General features: G+C 51.4%; 1 protein-coding gene across 1 annotated transcript in view; it reads left to right on the forward strand.

Annotated features, from left to right (window-relative positions):
• The window catches only part of RAB6B (RAB6B, member RAS oncogene family), a 59,622-nt gene extending 37,880 nt beyond the window's left edge, over nucleotides 1–21,742 (forward strand). The window contains exons 3-8 of the mRNA XM_059065356.2: nucleotides 9,673–9,726; nucleotides 9,912–10,017; nucleotides 11,281–11,392; nucleotides 12,665–12,758; nucleotides 15,529–15,595; nucleotides 17,229–21,742. Of these exons, the coding sequence (XP_058921339.1) occupies nucleotides 9,673–9,726; nucleotides 9,912–10,017; nucleotides 11,281–11,392; nucleotides 12,665–12,758; nucleotides 15,529–15,595; nucleotides 17,229–17,293 (498 nt within the window). The 3' untranslated portion in view covers nucleotides 17,294–21,742. The remainder of the gene's footprint in view (nucleotides 1–9,672; nucleotides 9,727–9,911; nucleotides 10,018–11,280; nucleotides 11,393–12,664; nucleotides 12,759–15,528; nucleotides 15,596–17,228) is intronic.
• The last annotated feature ends 4,320 nt before the right edge of the window (nucleotides 21,743–26,062 follow it).

Consider the following 26,062-nt stretch of genomic DNA (forward strand, 5'->3'; position numbering starts at 1 on the left):
GTGTGACCTGTGCTGACCTTTGAGAGGGAATGGAGGTTGTGGCCTACCTGAGTAGCTAGTTGTTCTTTTTGTCTGGTGTCCCCATATTATCCTTTCAGATAATTTCTGTTGATCCGTTTTCAAGTTCACTGTTTCATCTGTCACTTGCTGTCTTCTGTTAAGCATTTAAAAATTTCAGATATTGTATTTTTAGTTCTCAATTTATATTTGCTTCTTTATAGTTTCTCTGCTGAGATGCACAAATTAAAATCTGTCTCTTCATTGTGAGCATGTTTTCTTTATATGTTTGAGCATAATTGTATTAGCTGCCTAAAAATGCTTGTTACTTACAACATCTGGGTCACCTCGGGGTTGGTCTCCATTTATTCTTTTTTTTCTTAAATATGGCTTTTACTTCATATGTATAGTAATTTTGAGTTGTATACTACACATTGTGATTAAGACTATGGATTCTGCTTGTTCCTTTGGAATAGTACTTGTTGAACCCAAATTCTCAATTCTCTCCCCTACGGTAGGCAGCAACTTAAAGTTCTGTTCAGCTTTGTTTGGTTGGTTTTCAGTCTTAGGCTGCTTGTGGTCTCTTTGGGCCAGAGATTTGGGTAGCATTTATGTGCAGAATTTGGGATTTCTCATCTCCAGGATTTTCCACATTTTCCAGCTGCTGTGATAGTTTTATGATCTGCCCTCTCATCTTTAACCAATAAGACTATGGGTTTCTTGCCAAGTTGTAGCCACCCCTCAGCTCCAGCCGGGGCTGCCTTTAGGTGAATAAACAGTCATTAAAACAGGAGCCTTGCCCTGGGCCATTCTCTTCTTTTAAGTGTTGACTCCCCTCTAGTCTTCCTGCTTTTGTCACTTTCTAGTGCCTTCAGATAGTTGTTTTTTACATTCTTCTCAGAATTTATAACTGTAATCTGTAAGAGGGTTGGTTCTGATTACCAAAATCAGAACACCCCCATTCCCTCCATCTGGGATTTACTCCCCGTACTTCCCATCTTCTACCATCTCCACCTGCTGGAAAGTTAGTATTCACTCAAGGACTGGCATAGTTGCCCTGCCTTTCCTCAAGAAATCAATCAGAAGCAAGGTCCCCCTCCTCTTAGAGACCTTCTAACTACAATAGTCCTACCCATCTGTCAGGGACCATAGTTCTGTGTGCTAATGTTAGCTCCTCCACAAGTTTGGAAGTTCAAGGCTGAATTGTGAACTGTGAATAGGTGTTAGCCATATGGAGGAGCATTCCACGGGAGGGAACAACTCCTTATAGCCTGAGACCAGGGCTTATTTTGGTCTAACACAGTAAACACTCAAGAGTGAATAAGTGAATGAGTACTACTTACTTACACCATATGCCAGAAAGGAGCTGCCCAGGAAAGACTGTGACCACCTTCTCCCTGCAGATCTGGCCTGTCTGGGAGCAATGGGCTCCAGCTGGCAGTATTGTAGGGCCAACTGCTTATGCCTTGTGTCTAGAAAAATAAATGATGCCAGGAGCTAGAAAATTTCTGGTAACCAAGGCCATCTTAAAAGTTCTTGTTTCTGTTCTGCCCTTAGAGAGCTGACTTTTGTTGTTGTTGTTAAAATGCAAATGAGCTCCCTCTTATGTGGACTCTGCTGAGCTGTTTTGGCTGATGACCATAGATCCTGACAGGAGGGTGCCAGACAGGATGTGACCCCCCACACACACACTCAGTGACAGCTTCAGAAATGAAGGGACTTCAGGAAGCAGAGGGAATACAGCTCAACAGTCAGGAGCAGGGGCTTTGCAGTCAGGGAGACCTGGGTTCTAATCCTGCCTCCTCCACCCCCACCTGTATGACCTCAGTTCTGAGTGAGCCTTGGGTTTTTCATCCGTGATTAGCCCCTTCTGCAGGCATGGGCATCTCCCTGTCTCTCACCCCAGGCAAGGAATCTGCCCCTCCTCCTGGATACCACAGCCTCCTCAGACCAATTACAGCAGGAGCTCAGAATCTACGCAGTTGTTTGCAAACTTTACTGCACAAATCAGTTATCTGAGGGCTTGTCTGGAATTCTGATTCCCAGATGGACACCCCAGAGATTGTGATTCTGTCTGTCTGGGCTGGGCTCAGTAATCTGCATATTTAACAAGCTTCTGATGTGATTCTGAAGCAAGTGGTCCATGCACTACGTGTTGAGAATTACCAAATCACTGGCCAGTGGGAGAGACTGACTAGTATGAGATCTTTCCAGTTTAGAAGAGAAACTGTTAAATGAGGGGCCCTGAGGCCAACCTGAGGGCTCAGAAGATGACTGGATTCAGCAGAGGAGCTGAATGTTGATCTCTGATTAGGTTTTAACCATGTGGAAGAGCGTTAGAAAAGGCACAGAAACACAAAGTGACTTGTGTGTGTAGAGTCCTGACCACAGTATTATTACTAAAGTATAAAGTGCAAGCTGGGAAAGAGGGGAATGAGGTCAAAGGAAGCGAGGGGCAGACTCTTTGCAGGCCAAGCTGAAGTGTTTGGATTGTTTCCTGGGGGCAGTAGGGAGTGATATGGTCAGATTTATGTTTTAGAAGGATAACACTGGTGCCCGTGAGAGATTATTTATCCAAGGAGAACCTCAGGGCAGAGAGACCAGTCAGGAAGCTGTTGAGGCTATTCAGGTAAAAGAAGTTGGAGGACTGAACTGGGGCAGTGCTGGTGGGGACGGAGAGAAGCAGACAGGTGAAAACACTCAGGAGGCAAAGTATCAGCTCAGTGATTCCTCTGCTGTGAGGGGGTGGACGAGAGAGCAAGGGAAGAGGAGGAACTCAGGAGGGCTTCTGGAGGCTTGGGCACCTGTGGAGGTGGAGGTGCCATTCATCGAGATGGGGAAAGTAGAAGTAAGTCTGGAGGGGGATAATGGGCTCCGGGTGGGACACGTATGTTTAGTGAGAGGTCTAGAGGACACGTGGATGGACATGTCCAGTAAGCGGTCAGATACCTGGATCTGGGGCTCAGGACAGAGGTGAGGCCTGGAATGTAGGTTGGGAAGCCAGCAGCACATCCTTTTTGAAGCTGTGACAGTAAATGAGGTCCCCTGACACAAAACAGTAGGGAACACCAACATTTTAGGGACAGAGAAAGGAAGAGGATCCTGTAAGAGGCCAATAAGGAACAGCAGTTAGAGAGGCAGGGAGAGCCAGAAACAAGTCACGTCATGAGAGCAAAGGAAGGAAGAGTGTCAAGGAAGAGATTGGTCCACAGGGTCAAGTACATCTAGTAGAGTCTGGCCTATAGTCTCACAATTTGGAGATGAATGGCCATGGCGACCACAGCCAGAGCAGTCTCAGTGGGCAGAGGGGCAGGAGTCAGACCACTGAGCAGCGGGTGAGAAGAGAGGAAGTGGGGACAGCTGGTTTGGGCCCTTTTCCAAGAAGCATACCAAGGGAATGGAGGTGAGAGATTGGCAGAGAGCTGGAGTGCCACTTAGTGACAGGGAAGGGTTTTTTTTTAAGGATGCAAGAATTTTAAGAATGTTTCTTGGATGAAAGGAAAGCCTGAGTAGAGAATGAGGGGTTGAGAAAAGAGAAAAGAACCTTGATGGCTGAGCAGCTCAGGGACAAGAGAGCCCCAAGGAGAGGCTTGTTTTGACAGAAGGAGCAAATGCTCAGAGCCTGGAGGGATGGAGATACGGCTGGACACACATAGACAACTTTGCAAATATCTTTGTATCCTGGCTCTGCCATTTCCAGTTGTTGACACTGAGCAAGTAATTTAGCATCTCTTATACAGTTGACCCTTGAACAACGTGGGTCTAAACTGGGCTGGTCCACCTATATGCAATTGTTGTCAGTAGTAAATACTACAGTACTACACCATCTGCAGTCGGTTGAACGGAGGAAACGAAGTGCGTATACAGAGGACCGACTATAAGTTATACACGGGTTTTCCACTGTGTGGATGGTGGGCACCCCTAACCCACATGTTGCTCAGGGATCAACTTTACTCAGTCTTCTTAGCAGAAACGTATAAATACTAAAGAGCATAACTCATGGCACAGGTTATCAGGATTAAGTTAAGTAATGCATATAAAGTTCTTACCTGGCACATGATAAGCACTCAGATGTTTAGTCATTGTTACTGTAGTTATCATTGTTGTTATATTAGAGGGTAAAAGCAAGGAATTGAAGTGGTCTGTACTTGATGTTGTAAAGTACATTTGAGGCCATCTTCTGAGAGTGAGTCTCACTGAGGATGAAGCAGGGACAAAACAGGAGGATGTTAGGAATTGTTCCTGATGTGGATGGAAACAGGAGGTAGTCAAGGACAAGTCACATGTTTTTATATATCACAGACTTACCATTTCTGGTGCTCCTATGTTCCTTCTTTAAAGATCCAAACTTCCATCTGTAAAATTTCTCTTCAGCCTAAAGCGTTTCCTGTAATGAGGGCTCACTGGTGACAAATGATCACAGTTTTCCCTTATCTGAAAATGTTTTTGTTTTGCCCACAGTGTTGAAGGAAATTTTCACTGGCTTTTGAATTCTAGGCTGACATGATGGGGATGGTGGTGGTTTGTTTCTTTTAGAATTTTAAAGATGTTGCTCCATTGTCTTCTGTTCTCAATTGTTTCTGAAGGGAAATCAACCATCATTCCTGTCATTGTTTCCTTGTATGTATTGTGTCTTTCTGTTTCCTAGCTGCTGTTAAGGTTTTCTCTTTATCTTTAGTTTTCAGCAATTTGACTGACTTTTGTGGGTGTGGTTTCCTTTGCATCCTGTTTTAGGTTCACTGAGCTTCGTGCTGTGGGTTGATGTTTCTAACCAAATTGAGAAAATATCTGACCATTTGTTTTTGTTTGTTTGTTTGTTTTTATTCTTTCTGAAACCCCAACTACAGGTATATCAGGTCTTTATATTGCCCTAGAAGTTCTTGAAGTTCTGTTCATTTTTATTCTATCTTTTAAAAATCTGTGCTTCAGTTTGAACAATTTCTTTTGGACTGTCTTCAAGTTTACTACCCTTTCCTCTGAAGTGTCCTAGCTGCTGTTATTCAAATCCAAGGCATTTTTATTTCAGGTATTGTGTTTTTTTGTGTTAAGATTTCTGGGTTTTGTTTTAGTCTCCATATATCTCTTGAAATTCACCCATCGTATTCATCTTTTTCCTTTATATTTTTAACACAGTTATAATAATTATTTTAAGGTTCTTGTCTGCTAATCCAACATCTGAGTCATCTGGGTATCTGTTTCTATTGAGTTTCTTTCCATTAATTATGGCTTAAATTTCCTGCCTCTTCATGTCTAATCCTTTTTTATTGTGTAGTGGACATTGTGAATAATAAGCTGTAGAGATTCGTAGGTTCTGTTACCTTCCTCTGAAGAGTGTTGAGTTTTATTTCAATGGGGAATTAAATTATGGGCAACTAATCCTTTTTTTTTTGCAAGAGTTTACTTACCATGGTTTTTTTTTGTTCTTTGTTTTTTTGTTTTAGTAGATCTTTATTGGAGTATAATTGCTTCATAATACTGTGTTAGTGTCTGTTGTACACCAAAGTGAATCAGCCATTTGCATACATATGTCCCCATATCCCCTCCCTCTTGAACCTCCCTCCCATCCTCCCTATCCCACCTCTCTAGGTCATCACAAGGCACCAAGCTGATCTCCCTGTGCTATGCTGCTACTTCCCACTACCTATCTATTTTACATTTGGTAGTGTATATATGTCAATGCTATTCTCACTTTGCCCCAGCTTTCCCCTCCCACCCCATGTCCTCAAGTCCATTCTCTATGTCTGCATCTTTATTCCTGCCCTGCAACTAGGTTCATCAGTACCATTTTTTTAAGATTCCATATATATGCGTTAAAATACTGTATTTGTTTTTCTCTTTCTGACTTACCTCACTCTGTATGACAGACTCTAGGTCCATCCACCTCACTACAGATAACTCAATTTCGTTTCTTTCTATGGCTTAATAATATTCCATTGTATATATGTGTCACATCTTCTGGGCAGAAGACCTAGATAGGCATTTCACCAAGGAAGACGTACAGATGACCAAGAGGCACATGAAAAGATGCTCAACATCACTAATTATTAGAGAAATGCAAATCAGAACTACAGTGAGTATCACCTCACACCGGTCAGAATGGCTGTTATCTAAAAATCTAGAAACAATAAATGTTGGAGAGGGTGTGGTGGAAAAGGAACCCTCCTGCACTTTTGGTGGGAACGTAAATTGATACAGCCACTGTGGAAAACAGTATGGAGGTTCCTTACAAAACTAAAAATAGAACTACCATATGACCCAGCAATCCCGCTACTGGGCATATACCCTGAGAAAACCATAATTCAAAAAGAGACATGTACCACAGTGTTCATTGCAGCACTATTTACAGTAGCTAGGACATGGAACCTACTTACCATGTTTAAAGTTTGTCAAGATAGGTCTCTTTTGGTTTTTTCCTTAGTCCTCTGATATAACCGTTAGTCCTGAGATGATGTCCTTTTTCCCAAAGCTGGCCCTTCTGGGGTTCTCATGAAATGCCTGAGGTGTTTACTAAGTCCTTCTAACTTGGTGGGACTAGGAAGCTACCTCAGGGGAAAAACTGGTTAAGCATAGGACCTCACTTCGTTTTCTTCCCTTCCTTTAGAGATTATAACCACTCCATTTTCTGCCTGCTTTCGGTCACTTTTCAGTGATTGCAAATTGTTATTTGTTGCATTTGTGCAGAGTTTATAATAGTTATCTGTGGGTGGGTTAGTTTGATACAAACTACTTAGCGATTATTGGAAGCAAAACTTAGGGAGATGTTTTGGAGCAGAGCTGATGCCTCAGCCACATCCAAGGACAGTGCCTGTGCTCTGGCACCAGTGTGTGCAGCTGTGGGAAGGTCTTTTGTGGCTCAACGGCCTGGCTGGGTGGGAAGTGTGGCCAGAACAGGTCTGGGAGACTGGGCACTTAAGGAACCAGATGTTTCTCTGGTGTAGAAGAAGCATAAAAGTGGAAATAGAGGTGGGAGAGAGCTGGAGAGATAGGAAGTTGGTCCTTTCAACCTTACTTTCATCATTACCACTGATCTGCTATTGTGAGGGGTAATAAAGTATGTGAGTGTTGAGCAAATGGTGTTTATGATTATGGAGGCCACTGGGTTGAGCTTTACCAGAGCTTGATCCACAAGGCACAATCCTTGTCATGTCATCTGGTGGCTTCTCTGTCCTCCATGGAAGCACACGTGAGGCGAAATGGGGTTGTCGTTGTTACATAATCATCAGGAGCATCACTGTCACCATCCATGCTGCCTACCCTTGAGGGGTATGTTTCTCCGTGGTTTCTTTGCTCTATTAGTTAGGATAGAGCTAGGCTGTATTAAAAGAAACTGCAAATAACAGTGGCTTAAGCGAAATAGAAGTCCAGTTCTCTGTCACACAGCAGTCTGGGCGTTAGGAGTCTAAGGCTGCTGAGGGGGCTCTACAGGCAGGAGCTCAGGCTTCCTCTGTCTGGTTCATCTGTCACCACTACTCTGTCACCTTCATCTGGATGGGCCAGTATGACTTATTATCACCTGTCTTTATTCCAAACAGTGGAAAAGGGAAAGGGGCAGCTGTGGGTACATCGCCTCTCCCCATGAAGGACCCATCCCAGAAGATGCAAATGTCACCTTCACATCCCACTGACCAGAGAACTTAGCCACCCAGCTGCAAAGGAAGCTGGGAAATACAGTCTTTATTTGGGGCAGCCATGAGTTCATCTATACGTTTGGAGTCCTAATACTACAGAAAGGGAGACTCCATGTTGGCGGACAGCTAGCAGTCCCTGCTACCAATCCTGAGGTCATACAGCTGGTTTTTTAGCTCAGGGGTCACTTCACAGAGGGAGCTTGGCAGTGCCCGGGGAGCCCACTGAGCACTGAAGTTGAGAGATGTCTGCCTGCTCTGTACATTTCTCCGTGACAGCAGACAAGGATCATTGCTCTAACAGATACCAATAAGTGGAGGTAGTGTGACTGTTAAGGAACAAGGCTCAGTCCACAAGCCGCTCGTCAATTCCAGACTTACTCCCCAGTGGCTACACCATGCAGGAAAGGTGTGCAAAGCTGGGGTTGAAAGAGCCCAAGTGATGCCAGGATTTTGCACTGATCCTCCCAACAGCTCTGCCTCTGATTGGCAAAGTCACGCTAGGTGTGTGCTTTAACTTTCCAGGTCTCCAGAGTAGGGGATTGAGTTGTGTCTAAGGTGTTTGCTCAGCACGCGTGTTGTAGAATTGTATGATTCCTTGACACTCCCTATCTCTGCACTAAAGCAAGCTTCCGGGAGGACGCAGCCACCTTGACTCCTTTGTGGAATGGGTGAAGGTGGGAGTGTACATGCACCTGCTTGCAGTCAGCTGGGTGGCCTGCAGACATGGGTTTTTCTATTTCCTTGGGCTTCCTTGGTTGTGGTTTTTGTAGTCAGAAGTCACCGCACAATTTTCCTTCCAATGAAGCTTATTTTTCAACCCTATTTTTCTTTCATAGTGCTTTATTTATGCTTCTAGAACTATTATATGTTCATTGTAGAAAATAGAGAAAGGTATAATGAAAGAAGCCAAGGGAAAAAAAAGCACCCACAGTGTCAGTACTCAGACACCAGCACTGTTAAGGCCTAAGTGTAGTCCCTTCACGTCAACGTCTAAGAAAATATGAAAAATACTTGTATCTCTACTTCAGTTAATCGAGTTGGGATCACACTATACATGATGTTTTGTAACCTGCTTTCTTTCACCTGATGACCATTTCCCGAAATCCTTAAATATTTTTCAAGGACGTGATTTTTAATGGCTGCCAAGGTTTCTAATCATTTGGATGAACCACCGTGACCTTAACCAGTGCCCTGACATTCAGGCTGTGTCGCAGTCTCCATTATTATTAATTACATTGCAGTGACTGTTTCACGCTGACAGCATCTTGCTCCTGTCACAGACACTGGGTGCAGGTTCGGCCCAGAGAGGTTGGAGGCCTGCCCCAAGCCACACAGCAAGTGAGTGGTGGGTCCCAGCCATCTGGCCCAACTGCGTCTCCTAGTGCCAGGACGGAGGAGGCACAGGCGTGACCTAGACAGTTGGCTGGGTAGAGAAGAGCCAAGAGCCGGTGGGTTTCGCAACGAGATGCTGCCGTGGGTGGCTGTGATGCCCTTGGGGAAAGCCAGCTGCTCTCTGCCCACCCCCATGGCAAGCCGCCCTGCGCCCGCTCCACCTCCCGGGCAGTGGTGATCCCCCGCCAGGGGGATCCAGGGCTGAGGAGAAAAGCTTTGGGAACCTCGAGTGGAGGTTGGGAAGGAAGGAGGCAGGCGGGGCCGGCAGGCTGGGGCAGGGACACCACCTTGCTGCTGGTCCTCCAGGCCCCCCCACACCGAGCGGGGCAGGAGATACGCGTTCCAGTGGCCCTGCTGCTGTGGAAGCCGCCTCACCTGCTCTCTCCTCTCCTTTCCAAAGCACTTTTCTCTTCCTCTCCAAAAAGTATCCCTCCCTAAAAACCTATCCTCATCCTTGTTTAGCTCAAACTCACTGCCTCTGAGAGGGGTAAGAGGGTTCACTGTTGAGCTGGGGGTGGGGCAGCAGAGCAGAACCCACCTAAGGCTGGGCGTGGGTGACCCCTTTTGCTGGCTGTGTCCCCGCCTGGGTGACTCAGCTTTTGCCCCTTTGCCTGAGACCTTTTGCATTTGACCGTCTGTGCTTTTCTCTAAACAGGCAACCATTGGGATTGACTTCTTGTCAAAAACCATGTACTTGGAGGATCGTACGGTGAGTTCCTGCCTTGAGACCTGGGAGGACGGGCAGGGCTCCTTGGGACCTGTCACCTGGGGCCCGTGCTGAGCACCGCTGAGAGCCTGTGCCTGGCGAGCGTCCCAGAGCCGGGCCCTCCCTCAGCCCCCACTCCCACCACGAGGACCTCACTGCCCCCTGAGCCTCCTCCCTCCCTGTGACAGGTGCGACTGCAGCTCTGGGACACAGCCGGCCAGGAGAGGTTCCGCAGCCTGATCCCCAGCTACATCCGGGACTCCACGGTGGCCGTGGTGGTGTACGACATCACAAGTGAGTGTGGGGCCTGGGTGCTGGGCGGGGGGCAGCTCGCAGGGGCTCCGGGGCCCAGGTGCGGCCCCAGCCAGGCTGCAGAGTGTGTGTGTGTGTGTGTGTGTGTGTGTGTGTGTGTGTGTGTGTGTGAGAAGATGGGACAAGACGCTGGTCCCCAGGCCAACCTTGACCTGGCAGCTGTGGTTTTGTCAGCAGCATCCCAGTTCCTTACCGGGTTCCCTGGGAGGGGAGGCCCAGCAGGTCCAGGAGGGCCATGGGTGGCCTGCGCTTCTCACACACTGTGGCTCTTCTGGCCAAATCAGCTGTTCTCAAGAGCAACACACAGCCCTGAGGGAGGCTCGTGGGGCTGGGGTGAGGGGAAGGGCCTGGTGCAGAGCCCCACTGCCTAGGCAGATGTCATGGCATGCACCTGGCAGGCCCTTGGGCTGCAGTCGTGGGTGTGGTGGGAAGATGCCCCAGCCGGCTGCCTCTGGCTCTGACCGCAGGCTCCCTGCGCACCTGAGAGCAGCTGGGAGCTGGGCCCTGGGGAGGCCTGGGCTCCCGCAGCCTGATGCCGAACAGGAGGGAGATCAGGCTGCGAGAAGCCCAGGTTTCCAGGAAAGGGAGCCTCCGCTCCCCTTGGGCCTGCGGGCCGCTGAGTGCTGGGCGTCGCCCTGTGACTGCTCTTCTGTGAGGCCTGTCACAGCTTCTGACTGAGGAGGGGGCTGCCCTGAAATGCCTGGCCTCTCCTGGCTTTCATCTGCTCCTGGGGCCGCCTTCCCCCTCCCCTTACTTTCAGGGCCTAAGGGTGCTCTTCAGAAACCCCTCTGAGCTCCTGTCAGTGGGAGGCTGCTCTGCAGGGCCCTCCTGCCCTGGGAGCTGCTGCGGTCCCCCCCACACACTGTTTCCAAGCTCAGCCAAGTCTACTGCACCCATTTCTCCCTCTGCTGTGAGCCTCCAAAGTCAGGTCCAACTCTCAGGTGGGCCCTAGGACCACTAGTAGGAAGTCATGACCCAGCGGCCTTCCAGATGCTGTCACTTCTCTCCCCAGAGGGTGGCTCAGCATATGAGGGGCCTTCGGGGACCCCGGGCACAGCTCCACAAACACGTGTGGGCGTCCTCGGGAGGACCCAGGTCCACTGGACTGTGCTCCTGCCCCGCCCAGGTGTCTGCGGGTGCACACTCCCCTCCCTCCTGCTCCTGGTCTTACTCCCTTCCCACCCTCCCCCTCTCCTGCCAGGGCCCCCGCTCACGCCCCTTTTTATCTGCACTTTCCACCTCCAGATCTCAACTCCTTCCAACAGACCTCTAAGTGGATAGATGACGTCAGAACAGAGAGGGGCAGCGACGTCATCATCATGCTGGTGGGCAACAAGACGGACCTGGCCGACAAGAGGTAGGTGCCGGGGGCTGCAGGCCGGGCCCCCTCCATGCCTCTGCAGCCCCTCCTGGATGGAGAGTGCTGGGATCTGTGGGTGAGCAGCCCCTGTGAGCTACCCCCTGCCCAGCACCCTGTCTGACCTGTCCCCCTGCATCTGGGAAGGACCCCCTTGGGGCACCGGAGGCTTTGAAAGCACCTGGTAGACACCTACCCACAGGTGTGTCATGTCTGAAGCCCCACCTTCCAGGCTGGCGGGGGCAAGGCAGGCCTCCACGCGTGGCCTGAGTGGAGCCATATGCACCCACTGGCCCAGCAGTGCATGGTCTGGGCCCGGCCTCAGTGCAGACACAGACACAGCAGCCCTCGGGCTCCCACCGGCCCTGCCCCTGTGAAATGCCTGTGCTGATGTGGGTGTGGGTGTGAAGGGCCTGGTCCTTCGCTGTGTCTGGGTGTGACGCTCTCCCTGAAGAAGCTGCAGCACACCATCCTCCAGGCACAAGGCCGAGCCCAGCGCCCTTCCCTGCACTGGTCCACTCATCTCATGGGGCACATAGAGCAATGAGTCATGGACTGAGGGCTTCCTGAGATGTACTCTGACCGTTTAGGGAATAATCTGAATTAGAGGCTGCTTTATTTGAATCTTGTCCTTGAAGTGAAGAAAACGGAGTTCAAAGCCCAGCTCCTTTGCAGTAGGTGACCTTGGGGCCATTACTTTTTTTTTTTTTTTTTGGCGGTACGCGGGCCTCTCACCGTTGTGGCCTCTCCCGTCGTGGAGCACGGGCTTCGGACGCGCAGGCCCAGCGGCCACGGCTCCCGGGCCCAGCCACTCCACGGCATGCGGGATCTTCCCGGACCAGGCCACGAACCCGCGTCCCCTGCATCAGCAGGCGGACTCTCAACCACTGCGCCACCAGGGAAGCCCGGGGCCATTACTTTTAACCTCAGTGTTCTCATTTGGAAAATGGGGCTGATGGTACCACCCAGAGAGGCGGTCTGTGGCTGGCAGTGCTTTACGAATGTTGGCTCTGGCCAACATTCTGGTGACACTGGGAAAGGGACAGCACCCACCTGTCTCAGGGCCTGCTCCCAACCTGGACGGAGCTGCCAAGGAGTAGGGAGGGGCTGGTGTCCTGCTGTGCCCTGTGCCCCCTGCGCCCTGAGGGAGCCCTGGGGTCCAGCCCTGACCTCAGGGCTGACTGAGGGGCCCCCATCATCTGAGCCTGCTCCGTCCGCCCCCACCAGGGGCTATTTCCCTGCTGAACTGGTCCCCTCTCGCCTCCCCTCCAGGCAGATAACCATCGAGGAGGGGGAGCAGCGCGCCAAAGAACTGAGCGTTATGTTCATCGAGACCAGCGCGAAGACCGGCTACAACGTGAAGCAGGTGGGGTCCGCCGCCTCTGGCCAAGGGGCTCGTGACTAGGTGGGGCCATCAACCCACCGGATGGGGAGAGGCAGCCTCCAGAGCTCCACTCTTTGCCCTCAGGGTATCGGGGCTATGGGATCAGCCACCAACTTCAAGGAGGCCGAGAGAAGTGGCATTCCCCTGCTTCTTACCTCGCGTGGGGCGGGCGTGCAGGAGAGTCTATCCAATCAGCATTTGGGGGCTCCTGCCTTGTGCTTGGCGAGTGCTCAGGCTGTGTATGTCCAGGCAGGCTCGGAGAAAAGCGCCCGCCCACGGAGCGGTCCGAGCTCGCAGTTCGGGGAGGTCTGGGAGTCAGAAACCTCAGAGGAGCCGTTAGAGGGGCTGGGGTTAGGGCTGAGCCTGGGAGCAGGAGGCTTCTCCTGGGTCCACAGACCCCCAGGGAGTCCACGGATGGAATGCAGCAGGTCAGTGGATTTAGGTGGGAAACAAGTGTCTCTGCGCTAACCTCTGACGGGTCTCCAGCATTTCCTTCAGCTGTGAGCTTAGGCAACGCAACTCTGTATGTTAGCAGCACCTGTGGCTTTATCACGATAGAGGTCACAGCCGCTTCCTTATCACCTTATGGCGCTGTCGCAGGTCTCTTGAACTTGTTCCCACCTCAGTATCTCAGGGGCTGTCGGACCCCCTGCCGACTTCTGCTCTTTAACAGGTTCCCGAGGAAGCACAGGCGCTGCTAGTCACAAGTCTGTATCTTTAAAGATTTTAGAAGTTTGTTTCAATACTAAATGGTTTCCTTTACATAAAACTTCTATGTAATTCATTTCACACACTTAAAAGGAGCCCATAGGCTTCGCCAGCCTGCCAAAGGAATCTTTGGTTCAAAAAAGGTGAGGAACCCCTGTCTGCAGGGAAAAGAGGACTCAGAGAGGTGATGAGGAGCAGGGGCAGCCTGGGCCAGGGGCCTGGCAGGGGCACAGGTGTCGCTGGAGGGGTGTCGGGGCCTGGCTTGGGGTCACTTCTGCCCTGCCGCCCCCAGCAGTGTCCAGGGGCACTAGACAAGCTGCCACTGCAGCAGCCGGCCTCACGCAGTGAGGGTTTACCCCGCCTGGGCAGTGCCTTGCCAGTGGGAGGTGGGAGGAGCAGGAAGGGACAGAATGGGAGGCCCCGAGCTCCCAGGACTCAGTGCCCCCACCCCAGTTGGAGGGTCATCAGCATGGCTCTCTTCCCTCCCATCCCCTTCCCAGCCTCCTTCGGAGTAAGGCCAGGGTGGCCGTGGTGTCACCTGGAGGAGGGAGCTACCTGTCCCTGGAGGCCTGCAGGAGACACTGGCTGCTGTTCTGCGTGGCCCTGATGGAAAGGCTTGGGGGGCAGGGAAGCAGAGGGCAGCAGCCCCGAGGGCAGGTAGCCCCTGCCCCCGTGGTCAGGGAGATGCCGACGCCCCCTTTCCAGACTGCTCTGGAAGCCAGGCGATGGTCTGAGCCGGAGTTGTATATGGTCACTTCTAACCCTGTGTGGTGGAGAGGCATCTCCATGCAGTGCAGCCTCCTGGACTCGGAACGTGAGCATATCTGCTCTCAGAAGCCCCCATGTGACCCCAGGAGCTTCCATCTAATCGGCAGCTTGGCCACTGGCAGAGGCTGTGACCGTTTTGACAGCCAGGCAGGCAGTGCAGGGCTGCCCGGGGCAAGGCCTCGAGGGAAGGCCTGGGGAGTGACTGGCCCCTCTGCACGCTCTCCCACTTCTGCCAGCCACGCTCGGGGCCCCTCTGCAGCCGCCCACGGGGTCCATACCATGCAGAGCCCACCAGCGGCTTCCCCGCCCGGACCCTTAACGCCTTTGGTCCTGTCACCCAGCCTGGATGCTCCCACATGGCTGGGCTTTGGGGTGAGACCTTGAAAAAGACTCACCCTGTCTTCAGAGAGCTCAGGCAGTGGAGAAGTTTTAAGCACAGAGCTCACCTAGTTCCTGCAGTTGGTGTTTGTAGAGAGATGGGAGAGCATTCAGGATCTCTGGTGCCTTGTATTTCTGCCTTGTACTTGCTGTCACCCGCTAGGTTCCATGCATGCACACACACACACACACACACACACACAACCACACGCACACAGTTCTCATGCACACTTTACAGACTTACATGCACAGAAACCCCACATGTGTACGTGTACACACCATACACACTCACTCCCCCCCCACAGATGCTTCACATCCACACCACACCACCCATACTCCTCTACACACAATATGCACATTGCACCCACCCACACCCAAGCAAACCCACAATGTCACATTCACACTCCTGTGTCCTTATTCCCTCTGAAAAAATGTCTCTCCACTGTGACTGTGTGGCCCTGACTCCCAGCTGCCCCGATGCCCGTGGACTCGCAGGGCTCCCTGAGGAGAGGGTCATTGTCTCAAGGGCAGCTCAAAAGTCCCTTCCCCACACCAGGTCCCTACATGGGCAGCGGGCCAGAAGCTTGTCTCCCAGGACCCTAGATTGTTTTCTGCACTGGGGTAGGTCCCTGCCATCACCATGACCCACACTCAGCCCCTCATGACCCTGTGGCCAGCCTGCCTGGGTGAGAGGCCTGCCGGGGCCCAACAACATGAGGGGTGCTGGGGGCACAGGTGGGAGAAGTTAGGTGCAGCCCCTGCTGTCCAGGGTGCAGTCAGTGGGACAGAAAGAGAGTAGGGCCCGAGGTCAGGGTGAGAAGAGGCAGAGAGAGGGTGGAGACACCGGGAGCAGGAGGGGAAGGATGGGGGCTCATGCTGCATCTCCCCCTCTCCCCAGCTCTTCCGACGTGTGGCCTCGGCTCTGCCTGGAATGGAGAACGTCCAGGAGAAAAGCAAAGAAGGCAGTATCCTTTTCCTTTGACAAGTGAGTGAAAGATGTGCTGCAGAAGCGATTTATTCATTGATTTATCCACGTGGTGTGTTAGAACAGTGGACAGACCCTTGCCAGGTCTCCAGGCCAGCCTTCCTGGCACATAGCTGTTCTGTGGGGCCTCCTCTGTACAGGGATGAGGCTGAACTCCAAGGTCCTTAAGACCACATCCAGCTCGAACCACCTAAGCTTCCAAAACAGCGTGGGAATGCCAGAGGGATGTGTGTGGAGTGACCGTGTGGGGAGTGAGAGACAGTAAATGCCCTTTCCAGTGAACACAGAGTTGTATTTCATGGGGACAAGTAGAGTCTCCATTTCTGTGCTCTCAGACATGATTTCAGCATGGCCCAACCTCCTCTACGCGAGACGACTCCCCCACCAGGGGTCTCCTCCCCTGCCTGCCCTGCACAGCCCGGGCCTCCCCACTGCTCTGGGGGCAGGGTCTGCACACCACTCACACCGTCCACCCCAGAACTCAAGCCACACCCAAAAGCTGAAACTGAGGCTCAGAGAGGTGGTCTGATCTGCCCAGTGGGAAGGAAGGCAGTTGTTCATTGTCTGTTTACTAGTTCATTCATAGTCTGCCATGTTATAAAAAATGTGTGTGTGTGTATATATACGCTACGTACACACAAAACAAGATAAAAATGTACGTGAGAAAATCGGGGTTTAGGGAAAATCAGGAAAGGTCATGGACAAAGTCATACTCAGAATATGCCATGGCCAGGTGGCCAAAAAGTGGTAAGGAGGGAAAGTGGTAAGTGGTCTTTAGGCGAAGCACGGCTTTTTAATAGTACTTAACTTCTGAAGGACCTCTCCCATCGTCCTCACCTAGGGGCCACAAAACCTCCCTAGGACATGGGCAGCAGGTCCCATAGCAGGGCTGCTTCTCCCAGCCCCACAGGAAGGGCGATTCTGTGCAGTGCTGTGGCCAGGCCCGGCTCAACTGGGACTTCAGCCTGGTGACGTGGCAGAGGGAACAGCCTGGCTGCACGCTCTGCACCCGCGCCTCCGGCGGTTCCGCTCGGTGCTCCTGCGGCCTCCAGTCCCCACGGCGCCCGTGGAAAGGGCTGCAGAGGGGCTCTGCTGCCCCCTCCCCCAGGGATGTGGGTTCTCACAGCGGCAGCCTCAGGGTCTAAGCGACCCGTTCTGACGGGAGCTTGAGGGGTCGGGGTTGCTGTGCCCACCTGGGCAAGGCCCGTATAGCCCTGTAGTTTGCGAGGTGGGTTCCATGCCCGGCGGGGAGGCTCCACCTCCTGGGCACTTTGGGGTCGGGCTGATAGGTAACAAGGCCGAGGCTGAGGCTGGTCACCGGGAAGCCTTCTAAGAAAGGGTGTGTCGGGCCTGTGTTTAGATGATGGTCCCACAGCCCAGGACAAGTTTTACTTCTCGTGGATACTGGTGAGGGCATGTGGAAGGGTCGGGGAAGAGGTGGAAGGGGGGGAGCTGGTGACCCTGCATCCTTCCCACCCAAAGAAAAGAGCAAGTTCCTGGGTGTTTGCTGAGGGACAGAGGGGTTGCGCGGGGCAACTTAGGGGGCACCGGGGCAGGAGCGGGGGTGAGAGCTCCTCCGAGAGAGTCATCTTCCTTAGCCCCGCCCCCCGCAGTGATCGACATCAAGCTGGACAAACCCCAGGAGCCTCCGGCCAGCGAGGGTGGCTGCTCCTGCTAATGCAGCCTGACCGGCAGGCTTCCTTTAACACTACTCGCTTGTTGTGTTGCTTCCTATTGGTTAGCTTCCTAAGGGGGGGTGGGAGATGAGCTTATCCAGATGGGAGGATTTTTCTTTTCTCTCTGTCTCTAGGAGTCGGGTGGGATGGGGAGGGAGGCTGGGCATCAGGGATCACGTCACTCTTAACAGCTGTTACTTAAACAACTATTTTTTGGTTTGGTTGTAATATATTGTACTTTATTAAGATTGCCAAAAACTGTTAAAATTTAAAAAAAAATTTAAACCATGTGTATACAACTTTTTGCCAGATAAAAATGTAGTCATTTTTATTTGAGAGATGTGCTTTTTTGTTTTTGTATATTTGTAAACTTACAGAGAACCTTTTCCACACACCTCCTCCTTCCTGTCCTCTTTGAACGGTTCATCACCTCTGCTCTCCTCCCACCCCCAGACCAATAATTTAAACAATTAACTGGGCGATTTAATTAGGTTCCAATCCCCGGGCTGTCTGACCCAGACCAACCAGCGTCCACCAAACAGGCCCTACCTGGTTAAATCAAACACTGATTGAATGAAACAGCCTCTGAAGAGGCAGCTCTGACTCTGTCCTTGTTCCATGGCCAGAGTGGGTCATCAGCCACGGCCCCGAGCTGAAATTAAGGCCTTGTGAACTGCAGGGGGCCCAGCCGCAGGCCCACTGGAATTATTTCTGCCCCTTTCCCGTCTCTGAAAAGCCTTGAGAGCGCACTCGCCACAGGCAACCTTCCGTTCTCTGTGGTCCGCCTAGTGATTGGTAGAACAAGAGGTCATGGGAAGGAAGGAAGGATGGGGTGCTGTTGGCAACTGTGGGCTGGTTTATAGACGGGAGGCACCATGTGTAGTTCTGACAATGTTTTAGCCAACCTGTCCAGTGATCAGCACACACATCTGGGTTGCAGGGAAGGGGAGGGCAAATGGAATCTCAGTGTGTGCCTCCTGAAGCCCTCCTTCTTGGATGCCAGGAAAGCTGGAGCCTGTGTGACACAGTATTGGCCCGTCTGTGATTGGGGAAGGGAGGGTCTGCAGCACTGCCACCTGGAAGATGCATGTTTGCCAATCCTTGGTTGCTAATACTGTTGATGCTGTTCTGCAAAAGCTGACTCCTTGACGTGTTCCTGCACTCTGGCACAGTGCAGTTGAAATCTTTGTGCAAAGACCTTTGCAGATATTGTAGCAGCACTCTGCTTGCCTGAGGGTAGGTCTGAAGCGGGGTCCCCAGAAGGCTTCCCAAAGAGGGACGTCCTTGCCGTGTTTGACTCATTTCTGAGAGGACTTAGACCTGAGGACCTATCTGTAAAATCTCTGAAGAGAACTCTCTCTTTCACTAAGTAATGTAGCCTGCTAGGCCAGCATTCCAAATAGACCCAGACTCACCGCCCCTGAGCTGGCACAAAGCCAGGCAGTGGGCAGCCACTCTGGCCAAAATCGGTAAGCCCTGCCCTCCAAGCTGGCGTTGATTCTTCCTCCAGGCCGCTATTGGGCTTGTCATAGATGAGCTAAATGACCATCTGGGGTGTGGTAGGGGGTAAATTCCTCCATAAAGCAGGGCTCTGACAAGTTATTGCAATGAATTTGGAACTTCTCAGAAACTGATCCAAACTGGCAGCCCGTAAGTGCAGCAGGACCTGGCAGGACTCATTGATAAGTTGTCCAGTGGGTCTGTCACACACTCAGCTAAGGAGACTGCGTGTCAGAGCTGATCTTTAGAGAGGAGTGTATCTTCGGGTGAAGAAAAGAGGAAGCAGGATTCCCACTGAGCTCCTCTTCCAGAAGGCATAGGCCAATGTACGCACGTAATTCCAGTGTCAAGTGTTGAGTTTTTATATGTGTGTACATAATTATATAGAGAGATAGACTTGTGTATACACCTTCCACACACACATTCTCACAGAGATTCATGTGCTCAATGTATATTCTTGTTCTTCCTCCTCTCAAGTTGGAACTTGCATTGTGATAACAGTTTTGGAAATTCAAAAGTACTGCAACATGTTGAAATAAGAAATACTTAATATTGTCCCAAAACTTGTGATTGTCTTGCCATCAATAAAATACTGCATAGATGTGTTAACTACAGGCAAAACTAGCCCCTGGGAATATGTGCACTGTTTTTGTCTGTACTTGTATGCACAGGTGTGCATGCCCACGTGGGCCTGTAGCCCCCCCATGGCACACCCCCAAGTGGTGCTTGTTGGAAGAGTGCTTACTTACCTCGTGAGAATTCATAGGAGTCCAGGTGACAGCACCCCGCTTTGCTGGCAGTGAGGGCCATTGCTTGTGGCCCCTGGGACAGCCCCATTTGCAGGGATCTCTTTGGGCCTCAGTGAATGAATGGATGGTGATTTTTATGTTCTTGGTACTAAGAGTACTTTTTCTTAAAACATTCTTGTAAAACAAGGTAGAAACTCAGTCCCCTTCTCATGTGCACACATATCCAAGGCACCACTTTTTTTTCCATCATAGCCTAGAAGCATAGTAAGAGACGCAGTAGATACGGTGAGGCTTGATGTGGCGTCGGTGAGCCCTCCTTTTCCAGTGCGTACACAACATCCTCTCTCCTGAGCCCGGGCTCTCCCAGCCCCGTGGGCCTCTGCAGGTGAGAGCGGTTGCCTCCCCTCATTCTCCCATCTTGGTGGTGCCACACCGTTCCATGGGCGCCCTCCTCGGGCCTCATCTCCACCCCTCATTCCTGGGTCTGTCAGGGCAGCCAGACCTCCAGCACAGACGGGTGTTGGCTCCTTGGCTCCCGTTTTGGGCAGGTGCCATCACTGTCCTCTTGCTTGTAGCTAGGATCTTGTCTCAGAGTTAAGGTTCAATAATGTAAGTGATCAGGTTCCCTTGAAGAAACTATCATGAAATTCCTCAGTATACGCAGTGAGAGTATCCCATCATTGCCGAATCCAGGCAAAGGGGAGGAATCCTTTTAGGAAATGATCTCAGTTTAGCCATTGGTTCAGTCTCTCTCCCCACAGAGCAGCCCTGCCCTGGGAGTAGAGCAGTCATCTTCTGCAGGCCTCTTTTTCACTTTGAGGAATCTCAAAGAAAATCTGTCAGTAAAGCTCCTGTTTTGTGGGCATCTGAAAAGCTGAGCATACGGTGGGGAAAGCAGGAAGCGTATTTATGAATGCACACGTGCCAGAGTGAAAGTGTGGCGCCAGCATCTTGAGTGCTAGAACTGCAGCTGTGTGGTCCAAGGTGAGCAAGTGCTGACTCAGTCAGAGGCCTCCCTGCCGTCATTGTCACTACTCTCTTCCTGTCAGCATCCTCAATCGGTCTGGAATGTCCCAGGTTCAAGGAGCAATGGCCAGATCAGTTCAAGTGTCTCAGGCAACAGAAACAAGGGTTGTATGGTGGTAGCTAAGGGTGCAGAACACATCTTGAGTGCAATGTCTCTGTCTTCCTGGTGGCCAGTCAGTGCTGGGAGCCCCTGCCCTCAAGTACCAGGTGTGACAGTAATGGCACCGCTGGCTTCGGTGTCCTACAGGCAGAGCAGCCTCATTCCTTCACATGGCGGAAGGCGGGTGAGGATGTCAGGATGTGAGAACAGGTAGCCAAGGGCTGTGAGGTATGTCTGAGCCACACAAAGGGCAGCTGAGCGGACGTGTCTGTGCATTAACCCGTGCGCACTAGTTTCCTAACTACCTCTCCCCCGAGAATGTGAGGCATTGTCCCCTGGCTACAGCTGATCGAGGTGGAGAGCTCAGAACCCTTCCTATGCCAAGGCAGGAAAACCAAGCCCGAGAAGGGTGACTTGTTTACGGTCACCCAGTAAGCCAGAAGCAGTCAGAACCAAGGTGTTTCCACTCTTCACCCATTGCTGACCTGTGTGTAACAAATGGGACGGGGCACTGGCACACAGGGCTGCTGGGCATGCGTGCTCCTCAGGCCATCTCTACTGTGGTTCGGATGTTAAGTCTGTCCAGCGTAGCTGAGTGAGGCAGGAAAGAACCCACGTACATTTCAGGCTCCTCCATTGCAAAGAAGGGCCAGTCCCCAAGTCCACTCTGATTGTCAGACCAGGGCACCCTTTGGACTTTTTGTTTGAAATGGACTGTTTTGAGTGTTCCAAAACCTTGAGCCCTCAGCGTGTAAACTCCCTGGACGCCAGACCCCCCACCTCCCTGTGGCGCTGACACTCCGGGCAGGGCGCGGTTTGTCCTTGCAGTGGGATTCAGACCTTCCTTCCGGTGCGAAGCCTCCATACATCGACGGCCAGCCTGTATCACGTGTGTGTCACCTTCCCCCTCGCCCATCCCCATAAAAGTGATTGGCCGTGAGGAGCACAGAGGGTGGCATTTCCATCTCTCACTGGCTCAGCAGATTTAAATGGCCACATTGACTTTACATAAAACTGTGTAAAATGTGGAAGACTCAGCATGTTGATCAAACAATAAACTGTCCTAATTCTCAACACGAAGGCTCTTGTCTAATGTTTCTAAGTGGTGCAGTCATATATGGGTGGGGGGTGGGGGTGGGGCGTGGTGTGGAAAAACAGATTTCTTCAAGTGCCTTCTCCACGAAGACCCTCCTCTCATGTCTCGGTGGTGTGTTCACCATCCAAAGCCCTTTGCTTCTCCCTTCTGTTCACCTGGGCTTTCCACCAATTCAGAAGGGGTAAAAGGCAGGACGAACTAATAAGATTAAATCCACACTCACTTCCATAATCTCCATTCTGCCTAAAGGCTGATGGAACTCCGGGCAGAACTGAGACTCAGGGCTGTGTGATACCTCCTGTCATCCCTGCTTTCCACTCGCCATGGCTGAGGGTTAGGAAGGGTGGGTACAGGGGCTGGATCTCCCTTCCGGTGATTTCTAGAAAGTATTTAAAGGCAAGAATTCAAGGTGAACCATAATCACCTTTCAGATGATACTAAGCTGCCTCGTACCCCTCCAGCGTCACCCCACACCATTCAGAGAACCTCCCTGAGATGGCCCTTCAGGTCTCAGTCACCTCCAGACTAAAAAAATGCCCTGAAGGCCAGGAGAGTGGTAGGACCAATCCGAAGAGGACACGAAGGCCAAGATTACGCCCAGAATTGCCCTGGTCTGAGAATGCTGGGAATCCTGGGGCTATAGGGAAAGCCAAGTTCACCAGGTCTTATTCTTCCTCAAGTTCAACTTCACCAATTATCTTTCCCCTTTAAAGGTACTAAAGTTTCTGGAACACCCTCCAATCTGCCACCTCAAAGAAGCCATCTCTGATTAGGAGGGACAGAAAATAGGTGTCCCTGCCCACTGAGCCTAATTTTCCTGGCTGCCAGGCGTAAACTGTAAGGTAGAGGAAGTACCGGGCCTGTCAGGGGGCAGAGGCCTGAGAACCGAAGTGCACGTGCTTGTACGGACCAGATCAAAGCCAGAGTAAAGCTGTTCCAGACCAGCAGTCATTCCCCGAGACTGTGGTGTTCAGGGCCACATGACTGCAGACAGGAAGGAGAGTGGGTCATCTCCCTGAGCATGGTACTTACACGGACGTCCAGCAGCCCCTTCCCCCGCAGGTGAAGGAAGCACTGTTGGGCTTCCCCAGACGTGAATGTGAAGATTAGGGTTGTGGTGAATGTCCTACCTGGAGTGCCCTGCTTGCCATCAAGAGATGTCTCTTCAAGGTGGCTTTCCCTATCACTGTATCTGTGTTTTGCTGTCCAGTGACCAAGGGTGCAGACAGGAGCTTTGATAATCGTGTGCTAACTGCAAATTTTTTTAAAAAGCATATTTTAGTTGAAACAAAAAGCTCTTAAGGGCTTCCCTGGTGGCGCAGTGGTTGGGAGTCCGCCTGCCGATGCAGGGGGGCACGGGTTCGTGCCCTGGTCCGAGAAGATTCCACATGCCGTGGAGCGGCTGGGCCCGTGAGCCATGGCCGCTGAGCCTGCGCGTCCGGAGCCTGTGCTCCGCGATGGGAGAGGCCACAGCAGTGAGAGGCCCGCGTACCAAAAAAAAAAAAAAAAAAAGCTCTTAAGTCAAAAGAACACCAAGTGCCTCACCCACGACAGGACCACAGGGCGGACGCTGGGATCACAGGAGACACTGAGACACGGGTCAGGTTGGGGCTGCAAGGGTGGCGCAGCAGCACGAAAAAGGGCGAAGGTGAGGGCAGCCCTGAGGCAATTGACCTTGGGGCCCGTGCAGTGGGTGGGGGGCGGTTCAGTGCAGCTAAGATGGAGCCCATGCTAATGAGGGGAGAGCAGGGGCCGCATGGAAAGGGCACATTGCTTCACCTCGGAAAGTGACCATATGCCCATAAAAGCGGGAATTGTGCCATACTTAGTATTCCCGGAGCTGGGTACGGTGCCTGGCGTTTTCCGAATGAATAAACGCCATACACGGCTCTCGTGAGTAGTCAACAGTTTAGGGCTTCGTAGTTGAAAAAGGAAGTGGGACTACTTGCTTGTGCAGAAGTCAGGTGAGGTAACCAACCACCTGTAAGTAACTGAAGGGCTGAAATAGACGAGGTTACAGCATCTGAACTGCTGCTAACACACCTTCAGGTGAGAACGGGCATAACCAGTTGAAGCTTTGATAATTCCATTCTAAATTCAAACCTTAAAAAAGAAAAAAAAAAAAAAGCATAACATTCTGGCTGAAATGATCTCAAACCAGCAGAACACAGCCAAGTGCCTCACACACAGCAGGACCACCGGAATCCCAGGGGCGCTGAGACAGAGGGCATGGGGAGATATAAACAGCAGACCTCAGGGACTCCCCAGCAATAGCAGCTGTTGCTGGTCAGGAGCTAAGATCCCAGCAAACCGTCAGGCACCTGGCAGCAGAGGGGCTCCCAAGGCTCCCAAATGCTCGGAAAGTGTTCTAAGAGCTGGAAGAAACAGGCGGCCTCGGTCTGCGGGTGTGCTCGGTACCCACGGCGACCCCATTCCGGAAGCGGGTGGTATGTACCAGGACAGTGAGTGCCCAGGGCTTGCTCGTCACAGCTGTCTCCACACCACGCCTGCCCCTCCTCACTCGCAGGGCACAGGGACATTCACATCAGGTGGCAGCTGCCCTGGGAGCGGGTCTCAGCGGCCCCAACATGCAGTGGCTCAGACACTGCCAAGTTCCCAAGGAGGTGTTTCAAGCCACAGCTGTCTCACCTGTGACATACAGTCATGCCTCGTCTGCTGGTCCCCCCTGACATCCCTCTTTCCACTCTGGCCATACTTGCCTCCCATCCCATGAAGAAATGGGCCTACTTTGGCTGAACGGGTTCAGTGCCACAAGAAAATAATTTGACCTCCCATTGAAAACCCTTCCAAGCTCCCAAGGACTAGTCACCGTGACCTCACCCTGGCCCAGACTCGCAAGAGTGGGGTGACTGTGGCACAGGGTTAGGGAGCAGGATGGGACTATGCGACCTGCCTGCTTCCTTCACCCTGTGAGCAAAACGACACAGGGCTTGTGGCCCAAAGAACTAAGAAATGAAACACACTAAGGAGGCCACAGCACCTGTGAGGGCGCTCCCAGGAGCCCCAGGTGCTTGGTAGAGGTCATGTTAAGCATGCAGATTCCTCAGACCACACCCGATCTACTGCTGAATTGAATGTTCAGAAGCAGGGTCCTCAGGTGAGCTCTTTAACAAGCATCAGTTGATTCTGATGCACGCTAAGATCTGAGAATCACTGTTTGAGACACAACTTTCCTTTTTCAAAAGATCATCTTTAGGTCTGGAATAAAATTCAACCTTGCTCCCCTTCTTCAAGTCACAGGTTCTGTGTATTGCTTCCTCCAATAAAGTAAAACAGTTTATTACCAGAAAAAAACAACAAAAAAAGCTGAGAACACACATGCCTCTTAACGGAAGCATCAAGCCATTGATGTTTATTCAAGTGAGCATTACCTCTGATTATGTGAACATATCACATTCCTTTTGGGCTTCTGGTTCATTGATCGTACCCACTTCCTTCAATTACTGCTTGGCTAATAAGGAAAGGGCAAGAAAGAGTCCCAAAGACTGTAATAACATTAGCAGTAAGAAACCTGCCACGGTCATACTCTTAACGTCTTCTCCACGTGGACTTGGGTTTATTTCATACTCCAGCAGCAAGCTGTGGGATGCAGGGTGTGCGGGCAGGGGAGGAGGGGCCCTGGGGTCTCCTCACTCGGAGCCAGAGTGACACACAGGAAGGGGAGACAGCAGACAGAGGCCTGGGCCATAGTGTATGTACATGGGGGCCACACTCACTGGGACGTCATCAGCTCCATGCTTTTCTCCTTTGTCTCTCCCCATCCCTCAAGACTGGGTTAGGCGCCCCACTGCACACTCCTGGAGCGCCCTGTGCCTCTCCTGTTACTGCACTTCCTGCACTGCTCTGCGATTAGTGTCTCACTTATCCACAGCCACCCATGTCTCCTTTGAGGCTTTAGTTGGCTTGTCCCTGAGTGTGTGAGGTAGGGATTGAAGAGTTTGTTCTTATGTACACTGCAATCATTAGGCCCTGGAAACTTGGAGTTGGGCCTGAATCCTAAAACGTGGTCCCATTTGTACCTACTCTACCACTCTATTTAAATGCTTTAAGCTAGACAGGCTGTTTTGTTTACCAAGAAATGTATTAATCATTTATAAAAGCCATTTAAAAAGCCATACATTTAAGAAGACAGCAAAGAACAACACTTTGAAAACGCCATTTTTTTTTTAAACCATCAGTGAATATGCACTTTAAAAATCTAGAGAGAACTTTTTTCATTTTGTATTTGTTCCACAGCATTCAAGCTGACAGTACAAGATAGGAGCTCATCAAACAGCAC

The sequence above is a fragment of the Kogia breviceps genome, chromosome 5, assembly GCF_026419965.1.
Source record: "Kogia breviceps isolate mKogBre1 chromosome 5, mKogBre1 haplotype 1, whole genome shotgun sequence".
NCBI lineage: Eukaryota > Metazoa > Chordata > Mammalia > Artiodactyla > Physeteridae > Kogia > Kogia breviceps.